This window comes from Solanum lycopersicum, chromosome 7 (assembly GCF_036512215.1).
Source record: "Solanum lycopersicum chromosome 7, SLM_r2.1".
NCBI lineage: Eukaryota > Viridiplantae > Streptophyta > Magnoliopsida > Solanales > Solanaceae > Solanum > Solanum lycopersicum.
In genome coordinates, this window is record NC_090806.1 from 29540367 (window position 1) to 29561114 (window position 20748).

At 31.2% G+C, this 20748-nt stretch overlaps 1 protein-coding gene across 5 annotated transcripts; it reads right to left on the minus strand.

The window, feature by feature from the left end:
- Positions 1-684: 684 nt before the first annotated feature.
- Positions 685-11548, minus strand: LOC104648231 (uncharacterized). 5 transcript variants are annotated; one of them, XM_069286790.1, is made up of 9 exons: positions 9349-11548; positions 7648-7722; positions 6429-6583; positions 2743-2864; positions 2566-2633; positions 2313-2421; positions 2091-2216; positions 1734-2011; positions 685-1119 (listed from the first exon to the last, which is right to left on the minus strand). In XM_069286790.1, exons 3-6 carry the CDS (start codon positions 6456-6458, stop codon positions 2357-2359), a joined length of 285 nt encoding a protein of 94 aa, XP_069142891.1. In that variant the 5' UTR covers positions 6459-6583; positions 7648-7722; positions 9349-11548; the 3' UTR covers positions 685-1119; positions 1734-2011; positions 2091-2216; positions 2313-2356. The 5 variants fall into 5 exon arrangements, 4 of the variants coding, with proteins under 4 accessions (XP_069142891.1, XP_069142893.1, XP_069142892.1 ...); XM_069286792.1 differs by having other exon boundaries at positions 2313-2440; XM_069286791.1 differs by having other exon boundaries at positions 2313-2495.
- Positions 11549-20748: the final 9200 nt, after the last annotated feature.

A 20748-nucleotide genomic window follows, 5' to 3' on the forward strand; every position in this document is an offset into this window, starting at 1 on the left:
GAATGACAGAAATTAACTAATAAGGCATAAAATAATTGATAATTATACATAATATTAACTTTCGGTATATTTTATATCTACTTTCATTAAATAGTTGAATGCATCCTTTTTTTAAAAAAAAAAAAAAGACAGAATTTTCAATTTGATTTAATTTATTATTTTTATTGTTATCTGTGTCTATATAAAATGAAAATCATAAACATAAAATTTGAATGTAATATATTATCTAAATTTCATTTCTTCATTTTTTTTCATTAATTAGAATAAGAAAGGAAGATTTGATCATTGGTTCATATGCAAAAATTTATATTGTATGACTATAAATACGTAAATTGAATTGCATGTCTGCTAAAATAACTAATAACATTGTTATATACGTGACATTTATTGTCATGGTACATTGTTGCATATTTTGCCTCGAATTTGAATTTCATTTATTACTTATGTATATTGATTCCGTTATTACAAAAAAAAAAATACTTATATGATAGTCACTTAAGTTATTACAATTTAGTTCATGAATACAGAATGTGTCGCTATCTATCAATGAGAAACTTAAAATAACATTTAAAAATATCTAAATCAAAATTTAATAAAAAATTCATACAACATAAAAGAAGAAAATCAAAATTTAATAAACAATTCACACAACATAAAAAAAAAACTTAAAATAACATTTGAAAATATCTAAATCAAAATTTAATGCCGTATAAAGTCTTTCAAAATTTGGTTCAAAATATGTTCAAATTTACAAAAACACCATAATTGTCCACAAATGTAAACTTGCTAGGGAGTGGCTCCTACACAGTCATCGTCATCATCAGAAGTGTCGTCGTAGACATCATCGAAAGCCGATGTAGTAGGTCCACAAGAGAGGTTCATTACTTTTTCTTTAATTTGATAAACAGTTGCACTCATGCTTTCTTGCTCAGCTGCTCTTTACTGCTCCGACTCTGCAAATGCCGCTGTAAATTTAACTATTTGATCAACATAGCAAAATTCTGAACACCATCAAGGGCCTCGACTTGACTAGACGATCCAATTCCTTGTAAGCCTGACTGGAGCCGTCTTACATCGTTCAGAGTACCTAGACCATTGACTCTACCCTTGTGTATCTCCCTACAACATTTTTTGTCCAAATTTGGGTGGAAAAGTTGAGGTGTCAATTGGATCTAACTATCTAAATTCTCAACGATGTAATGCTGAAACTCATTATGCATATTAAATATAAACCTACAACGTTTTTTTTTCAAATTTGGGTGGAAAGTTGATGTGTTAATTGGATCTAACTATCTAATTCTCAGCGATGTAATGCTGAAACTGATTATGCATATTAAATATAAAAATTGAAATCATATATATATATATATATATATATATATATATATATATATATATATATATATATATATATATATATATATATATATATATATATATATATATATATATATATATATGCAGACACACACACATACATACATATCCTAAATATATTCACTATTAATATATATTATTCATATTAAATAACTTAGAAAAGTTTGTTCATCTCTTTCCTCCAAAAAGACATCTGGATCTGACCATTTTCTTTCTTCCTGATATGAGTCTTCTTAAAAACTTCCGATGCAATGGGAGTGTGCCCCTTTTCTTTTTCCCATAAATAAAAAACTGAAATCTATAGAGATGTATATGAATTAACTTATTATTTATTTAAAAATTTGAATTATCCTTACCATCTCTCTTACAATTGTTTCACGTACTTTGCACCTCCGGTGTGCAACGAGCCACCTTTAAGAGTTCCTTTAGCCTTTTTGGCTTGGTTTGATATTGCCTGAAATTTGTCTGTGTTTCAAAATAGACCTAGTTCATCATGGACATGCGGCATCATCCAATCCGGATATTCAACATCATCCTGAACTTTATTTAGGCAAGCAGACAGTCTAACGGATGCCTTTCTTTCAAATGTGGTCGAAATGACTTGATTGTGTCTCCACTTTCAAATAAACATAGTCTGAATAAAAAAAATTGAATAAGATTAGTTAGATAGTAAAAAAAGACGAAGTATACTAAATTTAACTAAAAATGTATACCTTAAAGTTATTAAACATTATGTGGTGTATACTTTTTAGGATCTCAGCCAAGAGGGATAAGCATGTGTATAGAGTATCCTAACACTTTAGTTCAAAGCCACGACAAGATTCTTTGTCGGATGCCACCTTCAAAACAAATAATAAATATGTTATTTCATAAATATATTAAAGTATAAGAAACAAATAAAATGAACGAACAAATAGATAACAAAATAAACTTACGATAATCCATCTGGTTCAATCATGACTCTACCAAGTCTGTCTTTCTAGCCAGGAACTAGAGGAGACCTCTCATCATCTAGAGTAGTACTAGGTGTAGTTGTTGCTGAGGCTGATACATACTCATAACACTGAGTCAATGGAGGCGTACCGGTCATAGAATTTGACAACTCACTTTTAGAATCTCTAATCCACATGGCAAATAACTCAGGAGATGTACATGTAGAATATGGAGTACTTGTGGGAGATGGAGTACCTGTCGATAAGGGTCCTCTCGACAAATATCCTGTAAAGGTAGGTCCTCGTAGCGTACTGAGACAATGCCTGTGAAGTAGAGGAAGCATTAACTGATCAACGGAAATTAGGATAATATCCTTGAGGATCCGTCGTACCAAATAGAACATCAAATACATGTGTATCATGATTGATTTACTTTGGCAGAAAAGAAATAGATCCAGCAGTATCCTCAAATATAGACTTCTTCTCTTTGACCTGTTTAGTCTCGCTAACTGTAAGATACTCGTGATGTCTATCATTGTCACCGCTTGATGCCATCTGTATGCAAATTTACATGTATAATATATATCAAAATCATAAATTCAATAAAATTAGCAAAATACACAAGCTTACCAATATATACTATTTATATTTATTCTACACTACTCCTCTCCACTTGTTTTTATTTCATCATTCTCCCATTCTTCCTCCTTAATTATTTCATTTATATTATCGTGTCATTCTTCGTCATCAAATGATTCATTTTCCTCATTCTCAAATATTTCTTCCTAAACATTCAGTATTTCTTCATCATATACTTCTTCTAATATGTGTTGAAGATGTTGTAGTGTGGCTTCCAATTCAACATTAACTTGTTGTTGAAAAATCGCAACATCTTTTTTGTAAGCCACATATAAGACATTGTCAATTTCAATTCTTTTGACATGCTTACTTTTTATAACGATCCATCAATTAGCTTTGTCTCTACGCAATGAATATGAAGCGCAATACACTTGTTTGACATTTCGCGCAATGATGAAAGGATCATAACTTCTATATTTATCGGTGTGCTTTACTTCAATTATTTTATGGTGATGGTCCACCTTTGGGACTCTATGTGATGGGTCAAACAACTCATACAAAAATAATAAAATCTTCTTTTTAGACAAACTTGAATACCTTACTTCAATAATCTCATGATTGATATCATACTATTAAATAGTTTGGCTAGTACCATCAACATCACCTTGTATGTAGACATCGCTAATATTTGTTTTCTCGTACGTAAAAACTTCTTAAGTTGGAAACTTAAACCCATTAACATAATATTTATTCATTGTCAATACTTGAGATTCCTATTCAAGTGCGCTTCTTTCACTAATAGTAAATGTTAGACACTTGAGGATTCAATGTAAACCTACATGATTGTTATTAAAGTAATATAATTTAGTATAAAATGAATATTTTATTAAATACTTAGTGATTTCACACTTACATAATTGTATATCCATTTTGAAAATTCTGTATAGATGATTTTATTATCCCATGTATTTACGAATAAGTTGATCATTTTACATTCAAGTATTTAGTTAGTTATTCAACACTTATTATGTAATTTGATCACATATTTTTAGCACTGACTTGAGATATTATTGAATCTCTGGACAAATAAGCAAAATGTGTGTCATTGCTGATTGCATTCTCATATCAGTGAAGTCTTGCTTTCCATTCTTTTTAGATCCTCAATCATTTTGATTAAAAATTGATATCGGTTGAAATAAAGGATCAGTATTGTCTTCATTATTGCGATTGGGACTGTTGCTCCTACATGATGCATCATCACCAAAGTAATATGAATAAAAATTACCAATTTCTCTCCCAATATGACCTCGAACAAATGATCCTTCGATATTTCCCCTTTGCTTAATTGTTTGCTTAAATCTACCAATTTTTTTGCATGTATATGTGTATATATTTGTTAATAAAAGAAATGTTGTTATATATATATATATATATATAACTTAGTGAATATTTCAAATGAATAACTCTCAAATTGATACATCCATCTTGTTTGAACCAGACCTTCGAGTTGGGCCTATTGTACAGAGTTAATTGGAAAATGCTCCATCATATCAAAGAAATCAGATGGAAATATCTTCTCCAACTTAGTAGTAATAACAAAAATATATTCCTACATCCGCTGTAAACTACTCTAGACAACTTTCAAGAACACAAGTCTTTAAAAAAAAGATTTGCCTCTGTGATTGATTTTCGTATCCTTTTTGGTTTATGGATAAAAGTGATAGGAACTAAAGTTTCCAAGAATATATGACAATCATGACTTTTCATACCTATCAATTTTCCTTCACTCATATTTGTGTGCTTTCCTAAATTCGAAGCATAGTCCTCCGGCAACCTCAAATTTTTAACCCACTCAAAAATTTCATGTTTCTCATGAAAAGCTGGCTTTTGGGTAATTCATGTATCAATTACTCTTTTCTCCTACAATACTCCTTTAAGTTCATTCTTGCTTTTGGATTGTCTTAACATCCATCATTGTGTTAAACAAATTATAAAAAAAAATTCAATGCGCATCACATCAAGATTATGTCGTAGTGATTGTCCTTCCAATCTGACAACTCTCAAAATATACTTTGTTTGGTCCAATTATGTCCAACAACATATCCATGAAGACTAGAAGGTGAAACTTCTGTCACTTTAGGTAATTGAGAAACTCTTCTCCCAAATTTGATGCCCTGTGAGTAATGGAGGCAGGAGGTCTCTTTCAACCTTATTTTTCCCAAATGCATTTTGCATATTTTCAAACTCATGGTCCAACGACAAAAACTGGTGATGACAATCAAATCATGTATTTTTTTCTGCCATGCTTTAAAATGAATGCTTTACTATTTTACATTCAATACGGACATGCTAGATTTCTAGCTGTTATCCAGACAGACAACATCTTGTATGCAGGAAAATCATTAATAGTACACATTAAAGAAGCACTCATGATAAAATTCTGCTTACTTGATATATTATAAGTCAAAACACCTACAAACCACAATTGTTTGAGCTCATCTATCAATTGATGTAGATAGACATCAATCAAACTTTTTGGATTAGAGATATGGAATAACACAACTTAGAAAGACGTAGGGATTGGTCATGCACATTTCAATAGGAATATTATATAAAGTAAGAAATACCTACCATTATGAATAAGGCAAAACTGCATTAGAGAATCGTGTAAGCCATCTGAGCACAATCTCATTCTAGCATTTCTTGGTTCACCAAACAAATTAGGATATAATTATCAAAATATTTCCATGCTTCACCATCATATGGATGAGATAAGACACCGGTGGCCTTCGATATTCAAGATGTCATCTCATATATGGGACAAACCTTATTGATGCATACAACCTCTTTAACCTAGGAATGAGAGATAGATGATGCATCACATGAACCGGGACCATCTTTCCACCCGGAGTCCTCTTATAATGAGCATGTCCACAAAATTTACAATTTTTAAATTCACTATCAGTATTGTAAATCAACATACAATTATTAACACAAAAATGAATTGTATCATATGTCAATCCTAACTTGGATACCAAATGCTTTGCCTGATAGTAGTTTTTTGGTATGTTAAGCTCCGCATTAACTACTTCACCCAAAAGATCAACCATTGACTCCATAGTCACATTAGGAATATTTCAATCTTATTTAATATTCAATAATCAAACCGCAACTGACAAAGCAGAATGCGGACTTCCTTCACATAATGGACGACTAGACTCTTCTAATTGATCATAGAAGCGTCTTGCTTCTGCATTAGGAGCTTCATCAAAATATTATTTAGGTTCCATCTCACCTTGAACCCCAAAAGAATCATTGATCATTTATGAACTCTATCATATTCAACCCTAACCTATTCAACCCTAATTTGACAATGTGGTGCAATACTATTATATATATCCAGATGCATCGAATTATATAATATATAATCTAATCAATCAATTTCTCCATGATAAATTCATACAAAATATCTTAGCTAAAATTCATTACAGTACGAATGAACCATAACCTAATTTGGTTCAAAAAAATTTAAACACTTACATGCACTTCAAGGACACCTGACCAATCCATTATTCTTGAAAATGTCAAATGTCATTGTATGTCCAATAAAATCTCTAACATCGTCAATTAACTCGGGTTTCAAATCCACACTAGTTTCATAATGCATATTATACATCCATCAAACGATGATCCACCTACAAAAATATAGATATCCAATTAGTTTTAAATTAATTCCAACAACTAAATCTACCAACTAAACCACAATATTTTATAACTCATTTAAACAACTTAACAATTTTTTAACTTTAATTAGTTTAGTATTCATGACTTAATTCCAACAACTAAATCCACCAATTCAAAATAATATTATTTTGCTAACTTATTAACAACTTTTTAATCTCAAGTAGTTAGTTTTGATTTTATACAACAACTAAATTCACTAACTAAATCACATTATTTTTCTTAAATTACGTAAACAACTTTAACTAATTTAGTTTTGACTTAATACAACAATAAATCCACTAAATAAACTACATTATTTTTCTAACTAATTTAAATTACTTAATAATTTTTTAACTAGTTTAGTATTGATGACTTAATTTCAATCACTAAATCTACCAACTAAATCACATTATTTTCCTAATTTATTAACAACTTATTACTTTAACTAGTTTAGTTTTAAAGGTAAGTGTCAATACTAGATGGACACAATCCATCATGCAAGAAAATAATTTTTTTTATCAATAGGATCAACTAGTGTTGGTACATATGCTACACAAAAACATTTTTCCTAAACTAAAGCTATGTGTCAACACTAGATGAACACAAATCGACCTTGCAAGAAAATCAATTTTGTCACCAATAGGATCAACTAGTATTGGTACTTGTAATAAACAAACACATTATTCCTAATTAATGTTTAAATGTAAACACTAGATGAACACAAATTGATCTTGCAAGAAAATCAATTTTGTCATCAATAGGATAAACTAGTGTTGGTACTTAGGTTAAACAAACACATTATTCCTAAATTAAAGCTTAAGTGTCAATACTAGATGGACACAAATCGATCTTTCAACAATCAATTTGTAATCAATAGGATCAACAAGTATTGGTACTTATAATTAACAAACACTTGATCGACACAAATTAATAAATTATCACAAAATTAAAGCAAAGTATCAATACTAGCTAGATGGACACAAACACATTATTGAAAATAATTGTAATTGAACTTTAGAAATTTAGAAGCACTAACCTTATCTCTTACTTTGATGAAAGAAGAAATATAGTCTTGTATCAAATTTTTTAGATGTTGAGCTTCCTTAGTTACCTAGCACGAAAAGTTTTAAATTTAGTTTAATATGAAATTAAAATCCAAGAATTTTAGGTACAAGTTCAAGTTCAAATTCTAATTTCAAGTTCAAGTTCAAAATTATAAGTTCAAGTTCAAGTCTAAGTTCATGTTCAAATTCTAAGTTCAAGTTCAAGTCTAAGTTCAACTTCAACTTTGTTTTGTCTAAGTAATTTCAATTGTTTAATATCTAATTTCAAGTTCAAGTCTAAGTTCAACTTCAAATTCGAACATCAAGTTCTAAGTTCTAAGTTTATGTTCTAATTTCAAGTTCAACTCTAAGTTTAACTTCGAATTATAAGTTCAAGTTCAAATTCTAATTACAAGTTCAAGTTCTAAGTTCAAGTTCAAATTCTAGATTGAAGTTTTATTTTCTAGTTCAAGTCTACGTTCAACTTCAAAATATGCTTTATTTGGTGTAATTAAGTTCAATTAGTTCATGTTACCTAGATAGTCAAAGCTTAATTACATAATCAATACTAATTAATTAAGTTCAAATTAAGTTCAAGTTCTCATTAATTAGCTGATCAAAATTAAATTTATATTAATTCCTCATTAATTATGGTCAATAAAATTTTCATGTACTACAAAATTATAATTAAGTTCAACTAAAATCAAAGTTCAAATAAGAATACAATTAACTTATAATAAATTAAAGTAAAAAACATTTCAAGTTTATATTCCTAATTAAATTCAATTAATTATAAGTTCTAATTAAGTTGTATTTCAAATCCGTAGTCTAAAAATCACAAATTTAAACTAATCCTAGTAAAATTCAAATTCAAAATCCTAGTCTTAAAATCACAAATTCAAAGTACTCATAGAATTCAATAATCAAACTAGTCCTAAAATCTCAAATTCAAACTAGTCTTAAAATCACAAATTCAAAGTACTCATAGAATTCAAAATCAAACTAGCTAGTGCCAAAATGGCAAATTAAATTATTGGTAGTCCTAAAATCTCAAATTATAAGTTCAAGTTCTAAGTTCAACCTCAAATAAATTTAAAGTTCTAAGTTCTATGTTCTAACTTCAAGTTCAGTCTAAGTTTAACTTCAAGTTCTAAGTTCAAGTTCAAGTTCTAAGTTCAAATTCAAGTTCTATGTTCAAAGTTCAAGTTCTTAGTTAAACTTCAAATTCTAAATTTAAATTGATATTTAAATACAACAATTAGTTATGTATATTCAAGTTTTAATTAAAAAAAACATCATCTAATCATAACACTTCATTAATTACTAATTTCATTCTTCAAATGAATACTTCACTAGCTAAAATTCAACCTTATCCCAAAAAATTCTCAATTCATCACACATAACATATTCTCATGTTAAACTAGTCCTAAAATAAAAAAAGTCTTAATTACTAACTAAAAATCCCAATTCAAATGAATCCTAAAATAAAATTTTAATCTCAATTCTTCACTCACTAACAATCTCAATTCAATATAACCTTAAAATAAAGTTTTTCAATTCTCTATACCGAAGTAACAATAATCAAATGAAATTAACAATTGAATAAGACAACCCAACAACAACAAAAAAATAATCTACTGACAAACAGTCAATTATGATAACTAGAATTGAAAATAATAATAATTAAAACTTACCTTAACAAATATGAGAGGGAGCGAACGGCGAACGACAACGGTGATAGGACACACTGCAAGGGCAGGGACGGGGACGGGACGGAGAAGGGCAGCGACGGGGAAAATCGATAGAAGGAATGGGGACAGAATAAGGGTTGAGAGAGAGGGGGAAATGAGGAAAACCCGATTGGTCTATCAGATATTTAATGAAAAGTAACGGACAACGTCTCCATGTCCGTCGCTTTTATTTTAAAGATACTTGAATAAATTTTTGACCAAAAAGAGACGGACAAAGAGACATTCTCCGTCGCTTTTTAAAAATAATTGACCAGATATTTTGTCCAAGAAGAGACGGACTTAAAGATGCTATCCGTCACTTATTTAAGAAACAATTAAACAATTAAAATTAATAAAAAGCGATGAACAACATGACTTTTTTCTTAATTTGTAAATAATTATTTAAAATAAAAATATATAGACTATATGTATAGAATAATTTATTATTTATTCTATATATTTGGCTCAAAAGGTCGTTCGCCACTTTTAAAAAAAAAAATATTTTTTAGAAAAACCGACAGACAACACTTTTATATCCGTTGTTTTTTAGTCGTGAATCATTAAAAAATTAATTTAAAACTTCTTATATAACTATAACTATATTATAGAAGTGAATGTTGAGGAGGTTAGGATCAGCTGGTCAATTGACCAATTTGCCCTTCTCCTCAACTTTTTCTAATTATATTTTGTATTTTATTTATTTTAATTTAATTTATTTAAATATTTATTTTTACCTACTATGTATTTATAATAATATTAGTAAAAATTAATTTAAAATATTGCAAATTTAATGACATCTCTAAATTTTACAGATACGACATAATAAGATTGAGAGTGCCATTTTTATTTGAAAATCACATTAAGAATTCTATAAATTACAATAATTAACAACTTAAAATATTTGAAACTCATATTAAAATTTTATTAACTCTAGTAATTTCATACATCGAAAATGATATTATACAAGCTAATGTTGAGGAGCTTAGGTTCAGCCGGTCAATTGACTGGTTTGCCCTTCTCCTAAACTTCTTCTATTTAGTATTGTATTTAATCTATTTTATCTTTACTTTTTTTTTAATATACTATGTATTTATAATAATAGTACTAAAAACTAGCTTAAAATATTACAATTTTAATTACCTTTCAAAATTTCATGTACGACATAATTAGGACTGAGAGAATACCATGTATTATTTGTAAATCACATTAAGAATACTATAAAATACAATAATTAACGACTTAAAATATTTAAAAATCTTATTAAAATGTGGTTAACTCTACAAATTTCACATATGCCACATAAATTAACACAAAGGGAGTAAAATATATTGTTACATTAAGAGTACTATTAATCACAATTTAAAATATTTAAAAGCATATAAATTTTTTCAATTAAATCTCACAATTTAATATGTACCATATTAATTCGGACAGGGAAATAACATGTAGAATTTAAAATTACATACTTGAAATATTGTATTAAAAATATAATTAAAATTTCGTTCTCTCACAAATTTACATGTGACACATAAATCATAATAATTAACAACTTATAATATTTTTTTAAAATATATTAAAAAAAATTTCACCCCCTAAATATCACATGTGCCAAAGATATTATTGGAAAAGTACTTAAAAACATAATAAAAATAATAAACAATAAAAAAACTTGAAACTATTGTAATGTTATCTGTTTCACATAAATTAAAATAACTAAATTATATATATTCGGCCTGCCCGTACTGTTATATCTAGTTACTACTATAGAGAGCACGAATAGAATGACTATATTAAACATAAATTTTCCTAAAATAGCGTAAACTATTCCACTAGTAAATGGGTAGTCTTTGAGTCAATGACGACTGGACAAGTTGGTATTACTCAAATGTTATCATGTATTATTATTTTATTACTATCTATCTATCTATCTATCTATCTATCTATCTATCTATCTATCTATCTATCTATATATATATATATATATATATATATATATATATATATAGTGCAAACAAAAAACTAAAAGTAGGTGGCGGTGTCAACGATAATTAATTAATGCAATAAAGTAATAGATTATGAAATTAAAGAAAAATACAGTTTAAAAATTTGAATTTGATTATTATCAAATCAAATTAAAATGACAAAGATGGGAGAGAGAGCAAACTCTAACCAAGTATTCTTGAGAGAGAGAGAAAGCTTCTTGCCAAAAAAGATGATCCTACAATGTGGAGGAGGGGGGGGGGGGCTTTTATAGCCAAAAATATGCTACAGTAAAAGTTCTACAGGAGTGCTACAGTATTGCTACAATACCACCCTCAATAATTTTCATCCAATGCTTTGATGATGTCATGGGTGACTTAATTTTTATTGTGTAATTGTGATGTCAAGGTGGCTGGAAATTTTTAGCAAGTATTATCATCTTCATTATTGGAATCAGACTTATTTTCTTCTTGATATTGGAAGCTGGGAAGTTCGACCTTAATTATTTATAGGATTTTCTCAATGTGTTGATTGAAGTCTCCCCTACTACTTGAGCTGACTATTTGTGTAGTTGCAATTGATTTTTGTTGTAAAAATTTAATTTGGGAGGCATCAGTCGGAATTAGACACCATGGGTTATGCAAGAACCATTTTTCCACTTCTGGGATACATGCTTCTTTGGGATCCCAGTTTTTCCACCATTTACAATAGCCCTGGATAGACAATCATGGGAGTCCTTTCTGTCCACTTTGTTTGTGAAATGCAAATTTATGGGCAAATATCCATGAGAATGAAAACTATGGGAAAATTAAAACAAAAATAGGAATATAGTGTTGATTTGAGTACTTTTGACAAAAATAGTTGTATGCCTCTAAAACTGGTGAGGGGATAATATCAACTTTGTTGCTATATACGGGCCACCACTGGAGTAAAAACCATTGAGGGAATTCATAAGCAAGTTGTTTTCTCCAAAGGAAAATCCACAAATGTTTGCCAACATTGTTTTGGAAAGTTAAAGCATTCACCCATGCATTTTGGTAGTCAAAGTATTTGTAGTTTTGAGGTTCAAATGGATGAGAAAGTTTTTTATACTTGGCAGGGTGCATACCCATTCTCCGGGTGAGATTATCTTATTTATGAAGACCGTAGAATGGGTAACATACGTCTGTGTTGGTTTATCTTTGTGGGGCTTGTACAGACAATACTTGGTGTCAGCTAGATGAACTCATTGAATTTTTGGATTCTTTTGGATAAAATTTTCATTAGGGGTAAGTATTTTCTTGGTTACCTCCTGGGAGTTTGAATCCTAAAATTCTAGTTCGATTTGTATCAGAGGGTAGACACAATCATTTTTGAAGTAGGTTGGGTCATCAGAGAAGGATTCTCCACTTGAAGAAACAGGTTTAGGTGTGGGTGAGGAAATTAATTTGTTTGTTATTGGGCATAGCGTGTTTGTATTTGTGTTTTATGAGGAATAAAATAAAATATTGATGGGGCTCTCCACCTCTACTGGTGCTTTAGTGGTGCTGATGGCAGCCACCGAGTGTGTGGAAGATGTCGAAGCGTGACTTTCTGCCGCTACTTGGTTACACTTTTTTTTTTGAAAAGAAAATTGATTAATCAAATCCTTCCTATTGGAACTGCTCATAACTGTGGCTTCTTTAAAACCCATGAATTGTCGCCAGTTCTTGAAGTCTTCCTCTGTTCATGAGGTAGACATTGATTGGGCCATCTGTTCTTTTTCTTCTTCCTCTTCTACTAGATCATCCCATTTTTTTAGACCAGAAATCGGAAAAGGATTTGCATTTTCTTGGAGGAAAGCTGAAGTTCGATATCTTGTTTGGTTTGACCTAGATGTGGTAGTTGATTGCTTTTTAGTAACTGAATTTGTTTGTTGTTGAGAAAACAAAAGTAAAGGCGTCTTCGAAGGTTTATGTTCAGCCATTGCTTAAATTTCATCATGTGTGCTTAGTTCCGTCAGTTCCATTTTCTTTTTTCTACCTATAATTACCGACCCTGCAAGAATTCTCGAGTAAGAAAGTCTGGGATAGAGTTTGAGCTCCCCTTGATACATTCTATACCAAAATAAAAAATAAATAAAATAGTTTGCCATCGAGCAAATATATGCTTAGAAGCAAGGTTTTGGACATCTTGCAAAATTGATTTTGCCGCTTTAAAATCAATGCATAGTGAAATTTTTTGATTTCGTAAATCTGATTGAAATTTGGAGATGCATAAAACAATTTCCAAAATTTCCTTTTTAATAATAGGATAATTTTATTGGGACTTATTCCAATGCTTGGATGCAAATGCAATGATATGCTCCTTTTCATTTTGTTTTTGCCGTAAGATCCCACCATAACCTATGTCAAAAGCATCTGTCTCAACTATTTTGAAAGCAGAGGGGTCAAGAAGTGATAAGCATGGAAGATTCTTCGCTTTCAGTTTTATCTCCTTAACAATATTTGTGTGGATGATGGTCCATGAGGGAAGATGTTTCTTTAGTCTATCATGGAGAGGCTTCAATAAATTGCTGAGACCTGGGATAATGTCCGCTATATTATTGAAATACCCCAAAAATAATTGAAGTTGGGGTTTATCGAGAATTTGATTAGGAAATTTATCTCCAAATTGTATGGATCGTTTGATAGTGATCATAGTACCTTGTTGAATATTGTGCCCAAGGAACCCTATTTTAATTTGAAAAAGACTATACTTTAGTTTTGAAAAAAAATAAGCCATTGTCTTTAATAATATTGAAGAAAATTTTCAGATGCTTGAAGTGTTGGTTGACGCTAGTAGAGAATACTAGTACATCATCAATGTAGACTATGATAAATTTTGAGAAAGGATTGAAGATATCATTAATTATTTTTTGAAATTCCGAAGGAGAATTGTTAAGTCCAAATGGCATAACATTCCACTCATACCTGCCAAATGGCATAACATTCCACTCATACCTGCCAAAAGGTACCTTAAAAGCTATTATATGACAATCTTTTGGATCAATTTGAATTTGCCAAAAGCCTGATTTGAGGTCAAATTTTGAGAAAATCGTCGCAGCATATATCCGATGGAGGAGATATTTCTTGTTGGGAATAGGGTATCTAATCCAACAAAGAGCGGAGTCTAAAGGTTTATAGTTGATGATGAGTCGCTGTACTCCTCGTTCAATCTCACAACTTTTGTTAACATAGAATATAGCACAACTCCAAGGAGATTTTCTTGGAGAATTGATCGGCTTTTCAAGAAGGGCGTTGATTTCATTTTGGTAGTGGATCATGAGTTCATGATTAATTTTGATAGGGCGAGCTTTCTGTACGGATAAGTTTTTCATCAAAGCTTGGCTCATAAGGGAGCCTTTCTATATCTTTTTTGTATTCCAAAAGGTTGTGGGTAGATCCGCACAAAGCTCATTTTTGTATTTTTGTTTCTAAGGTTTTAATTTTGGATTGAAGAGAAGGTTCTTTCAGTTGTTGTTGCAGTCTTTGGAAAGCTACTTCTTCTTTGAGAAAGTTTATTTGGGCCTCATTATGTTTCAAAGTGGAAAATACTTTCTTAATAGGAGGTTTATAAAAAAGAACGGAAACATTGATACTTTCAATTTCAATTCCGTGGTTGCTCACCCTGAATGGTATAAGTTCTTCTATAAAAGGAGTACAAAGTATTACCGGGTTTGTAATATCTTTTACTAGCACAAATGAAGTAGTATTTGAGAGAATAGAGTCCCCTACTAAATTCCTAATCTCAACATCAGAGAGCTTATAATTAATTCCTAGTTATTAGCATTCGCAGCTCTAAGGGCGTCTTTAGTTTTTTCAAAGAACTTGGTAGGGATGAGTCTTTCTTGGACGCAATTGAGATCAGCGCCTATGTCAAACAGAGCAATGATATCTATTAAAAAGGATTTGTTAACTACAAGGGTCATTCTCATACGCCATCTACGAATAGAGATCCTCGAGAAAAAGTTAAGAAACTCACCTTGTTCTTCGCCATTGTCTATTGGATCATTTTTGGGGATACTTGGTGAAGATGAGATTTGTTGGAGGACTAGGCGGTCTAATTCTTGCCTATCCTTAATTTCTCTAATCTCTTACTTAGGAAATCTATTTCATATTGAAGATCCTGGATGGTTATATCTTTTGATTTTTTGGAGGGAATGTTTTTCAGGATATCTGTAAGATTGTAAGTGTTTGCCACTTGGGGGGTGCGAAAATACATGGGAAGAATAAGTTGAAGGTTTATCCAAAGCCTTTTTGATTTATCTAGATAGTGTTTTTTCTGGTCCGATTGCTATTGAGTTCAAGGAGAAGATCATGTTCTTTAGTGAGAACATTTGCCTCAGCTTGGCTGGTATGGTCTTGTTTAGACTCAGAGGAATCTAAGTCGTCATTTTCAATTTGGTTGAAACATTTTTCAAGTTCATTTTCTGCATACTAAGAGTTTTCACTATCTTCTAATAAGAGGTTTCGGATTTCATTAAGGATAGACTCATCAAGGTTAAGATTCTTAACCCTTTTGGACAAATTGCAGTATTTGGAAATATGGCCCGATTTATTTCAAATATAGAAGTTGCCATTATTGGGTGTCAGAGAGGTTGTTTTTTGGTTGATTTTTGAATCCTTGGAGGGGATTTTCTGGATTTTATGAATTATTTTGGAGTCTTGGAAGGACATTCTTTTTTTCTTGGAATTATTTTTCGAAGAGATTTCTTCCTACATGGTGGAAGACCAAACTCTTCGCAGACACTTTCTGAATCTCGGCTGGTTTGGGCCTTATCTATAGCTATTTGTCTGAAAAAATTTTCAAGACGACAAATGATGAGAGGAACTTGTTGTATCAAGCTGGTCAGTTGGCCATAAATAATTTATTCATAAGGAATAACATCACTAGGGTGTAGGTTTTGGAGTTCTTCTCTGACTAGGTCCCTACGAGACTTAGGCAAACCATCCAGAAAATTTTCTTTCCAGCATGGGAGATTACCATCTGGCTTCTCATAGATTCTTGAGAGAAAAGCATCTTTATATTCTCTAAAGTGAGATAGAGTTTTACATTTAAGATTGTTAAGTATCTCAGAGGACCTTTCTCTAAAAATACCCGGACTTCCTATGAAGGTTTTGATTATGTTATGGATCAGAGTATGTCGAATATGAAATGGTATGGCCATCCTGAAGAATTGTGTTTCTTAGAGGGTCAAGACTGACACTTTGGAAGATATCTTGTTTATCTTCTTCAGTAAGATGTGTATCCAACCACCCTTTGAGCTGGCCTGTGAATCCCGCTAGAAGGACGTGGATAGTGAGTTGATCGGAAAAATTATGTGAGGTTCTATAAGCACTGACAACCATTTTGATCTGCTGTAATATAGAGAGAATGTTGTATTCAGAAAAAGTATCTATGTTCCGTTCATAGATATTTTTGGCATTATATTTGTTATACATAACATTAGATTTTTCTTTTAAAGAAATGTCTAGATGGCTAGCTCTAGAATAGTAAAGTTTTTGTGGCTTTAGCCAATTAGAGTGTTCAGATCTAACAGGAGCCACTTTTAGAAGTATGTGTTCCTCCGGCGGGCTGTCCGACTGTTGATTTGAAAAATCTTTTTGAAGGATTGTTATAGACCTAGAAGGCACATCTTTATCAGGGGTGTCCAGAGCTACAGAGTTAATGGATTTCTCAATCTCCAGACTTCGACGTTGAACGTCAGAAAGATGGGGAATGTCTTCAGCTTTATGGATTTGTAGTTCTGTGGAAAAAGTTCTAGGATTCTCATAGGGTTTGAACAAAAGAATGGAAGAGGAAGAGGTAGAGGATTCTCCTGACTTTAAGGGAGTCATAGGTGTGGAGTGTTGTTTTAACAGTAAAAGTTCTCCCAGAGCATGTAAATATTTATTTGTGTAGTTATTTTGTTACGAAATATTTTAAGTATCCCTTTGGTTAATTGTTTCTGTGTATGTTGTCCTTTTAAAAGGAGTTGCAACGATAGAGGTATTTCCAAAAGACATTGTAAAAATCTATGATGGACTGAAGTTCAGAAGTGACATCTCCCCCATTTAGAGTTTGCCATAATTTTGATACATTCATTGACTTTGAAAAAGGAAAATCTATTTTTTATAATCATCGTAAGTTTCAAACCATTCCAAGAAATTAATTTTTTTCGAATAGTGTGTAAAGAGTTATAATACTTGTCTTGAAGATGTTGTTTTTCTTTTGTTTGGAAATTGTTAAAAAAACATCTTTTATTTAAAACATTTCTAGGTGAATAATATTCTTTTTTAAGACTTTCTTTGTAAATTTGAAAATCTTCCGTCAAAAGATCCAACTCTCAACCCAGGGGGGAGTAAGTAGGTGATTGAGGTTGGTCATCGTGAACCTCTATCGGAGGAGGTGTTTCCACAAAGTTTTGGCTTGTGGGATCCTAGAAAAAAAGTTAAGCGACCTCAACCCTAGTAGGGAATGAGGACACAGAGTGCCTCACAATTTCTACTTCTGGAGGAATAGATGACATGGAGACTCTTTGAATAAGAGATCTTTGGAAGGAGATAGAGACGATACCACTTGAAAATTGTTGGATCTGCGAAACCGTAGTATTTTTAGGTTTTTCTGCCAAAGTGGCGTCTTGCAACAACCAATTTTGAGGTAACGAGACTTGATTCCAAGAAATAGGCTTGGTACCGATAGATGATATAGTTGTAGATCAGTTTTAAAAAGGACTGTTTCTCCTTTATAACTACTTCTCATAGCTCTGGTGTTGAAGGTTGAACTCATAGCCTTGTATTGGATTCTATAAATAATTGCTACTGGAAGGGATCCGGTTTTGGTTTTGTAATTGGATGTATTAACATAAGTGTTAAGGAATCCAAAATTTTAAATCCTTAAGAGAAACAGTATAATTGGGGAAACAATCAATGTAGATTAGACCACTTCAAGACTAGTTTCAACCATTCCTAATAGAGAATCATTAATGTATAACCGTGAATCTCGTAGACAGAGATGAAGAGAGGTATCAAGACCTTTCCTAGATAGAGTTTAGCAACGATTTTGACAAGCCCAAAATGGAGATAATTATATTTTCGACTATATTTTTTAAGATCTTTAGGATTTAGACTATTTATATCCAAATGGTCAGATTACAGAGGGATAGTTTGTTCAATAGTTGAAATATGGTAGTCACTAGTTAAACGTCATCTAGAAGACTTATAAATTGTGGACTGGGGATGCTTTAGAATCATCCAGTCATCAATGTATTGCTGCAAATCGGAGAAACTAATCTCCTCCTTGAGAGTAGATCCTGGGGAAAATTATGAAGTAGTAGTCGTAACAGAGGGCTTATACGATGAAGAGAAAGCACTAAAGAAAAACATAGTGAGATTTGCAAAAAGAAAAGTTAGGCAATAAACAATAAACAACAATAATGACTTAATGCTCCCTGTCCTTGGATTAAGAGACCATTGGGTATCGTAAAAAAAAGCATTCAAGTTCTTAACTTAATAATATGCAAGAGAGTTAGATCTGATAGTCAAGTGAATTAGGTCTTGTACCAATTTTATACGCCTAGGTTAAGCTTACTTCATATTAAAAGATTCTTTCAATTAGATGATCCAAAGGTTACCAAGAACCATCTGCAAGTCAAAGAAGTCCTTCAGTAATCCATCGATGTGCTTAGTACCTACACTGTAGATATAAAAAGATCACAATATTATCCATATTAAGATCCTCTTATTATAAATTAAACTTTACAAATTTTTATATGTTTGTTCAAGATTATAATGTTAAATTATAGATATTAAAAAAACATAATACTAATCTCTACTCCCCCCGATGTCTATGATTAAATTAAACATAACACTTTCTATTAATAAATTATTTTTCTGCCCCTTTTTAAAATTTTTGTTAACTAAATTTGGCTTTTTGTAATAATTTTCTACAACCTTAAATCCTTCTAATAACTACCATCTACATCAGCCACTCTTTGTGTCCCTTTTAATTAATGAATAACTTGTCATAATTTTATGTACACACACACCTTCCCATGGGACCTTTCACAATTAAGTGCATTTTCTAGCATGTTGATAACCAAATAAAGAAGTGAACTTTAGACTTTATATACTAAATGTTGTCCAATTTTTTTATTGGTGTCTAGGAGGGCCTTATATTTTATTTTGTCTTAGACCACCCTAATAATAATCCAATGCCTATTGGACATTAAGCTGGGACGATTAGACTCCTTTTAGGTACGCTATGCATGCGGTTGTGGAGTAGGAGTAGCTGACCCTATATATATGATGACATCGACTCGGTCAAAATGACAAAATTGGTTTTATCTGTCCCTATACGGAAGCCTATCGGAAAGAAAAAAAAGTCGAGTGCTGATCCAAAAAGTCTCTTATAGTATCCCTTCCATTTTATCCCTTTATTTGTTTTTAAAGTATATTTATTTGGGGTAGCTTAAGTTAAATATTTAAATTTTTTATTATTTATTTGTCTATTTTCCATCTCCAGGCTAATCTTTTTATTATGATTAATTAGTATTTGTTGTGTTTATTAATTTTATCATCTAGTCTTGCATGCCTAATTAATTAATTGAAATAAAACAGTTATTTTAATTGTTTAATTTTATTATCACCTAGTTTCGCATGCTTATAATTAAAATAATAGTCTGAGATAATCGTTTAATCTTTTTTGTCATTATCACATACTCTTGCATGTTATGTTAAATAAATTGATCTTTATTGTTTGATATTATGTTATCACCTAGAAAACATGTTTATTTAATAAACTAACTAAATAATGATGTGACCTTATTTGTTACTTGTAATCCCACATAAATTGCACGGGATACGGTCGGGACCAACATTCTGGACCTCGAGGGATGCCTAACTTGAACCCTTACCCTAATTTCTGATTCATTGACCTTAGTTAGACTTAGTTTGGTTATATAGGATCCTTAACGCACCTAATTCGTTAGGTGACGACTCTTCAATTTCAAAATTCAAAAAGAGTTGTTAGGTCGTGGTCAAAACCCATTTTGCAAACAAATGAGGTGCGACATGATTGAAGAGAAGAAGAAGAAAGTACAAGTAGACACATCCTTAGTTGTGCATGTAGATTCCATAGAGGCCGACACTACTCAACTCACTCAAGTAGACGAGCCCTTAGGTATATCTTCTCGTTTACCTTCTATTGCTCTTTCTACTATATCTACTTCCCATCACCCCTTGACCAAGCCATGCTGTACAAAATGGGAAACCTGGTCTATTCGGCCGATATGAGGGCCTTGAGGGTTGAGGCCACTCAGATATCTATGATTAATCAAGTGATACATGCGACATTGGATCCTATTCAGGAGGATTTGAGAGTACAACAGGAAAGTATAATGGACCA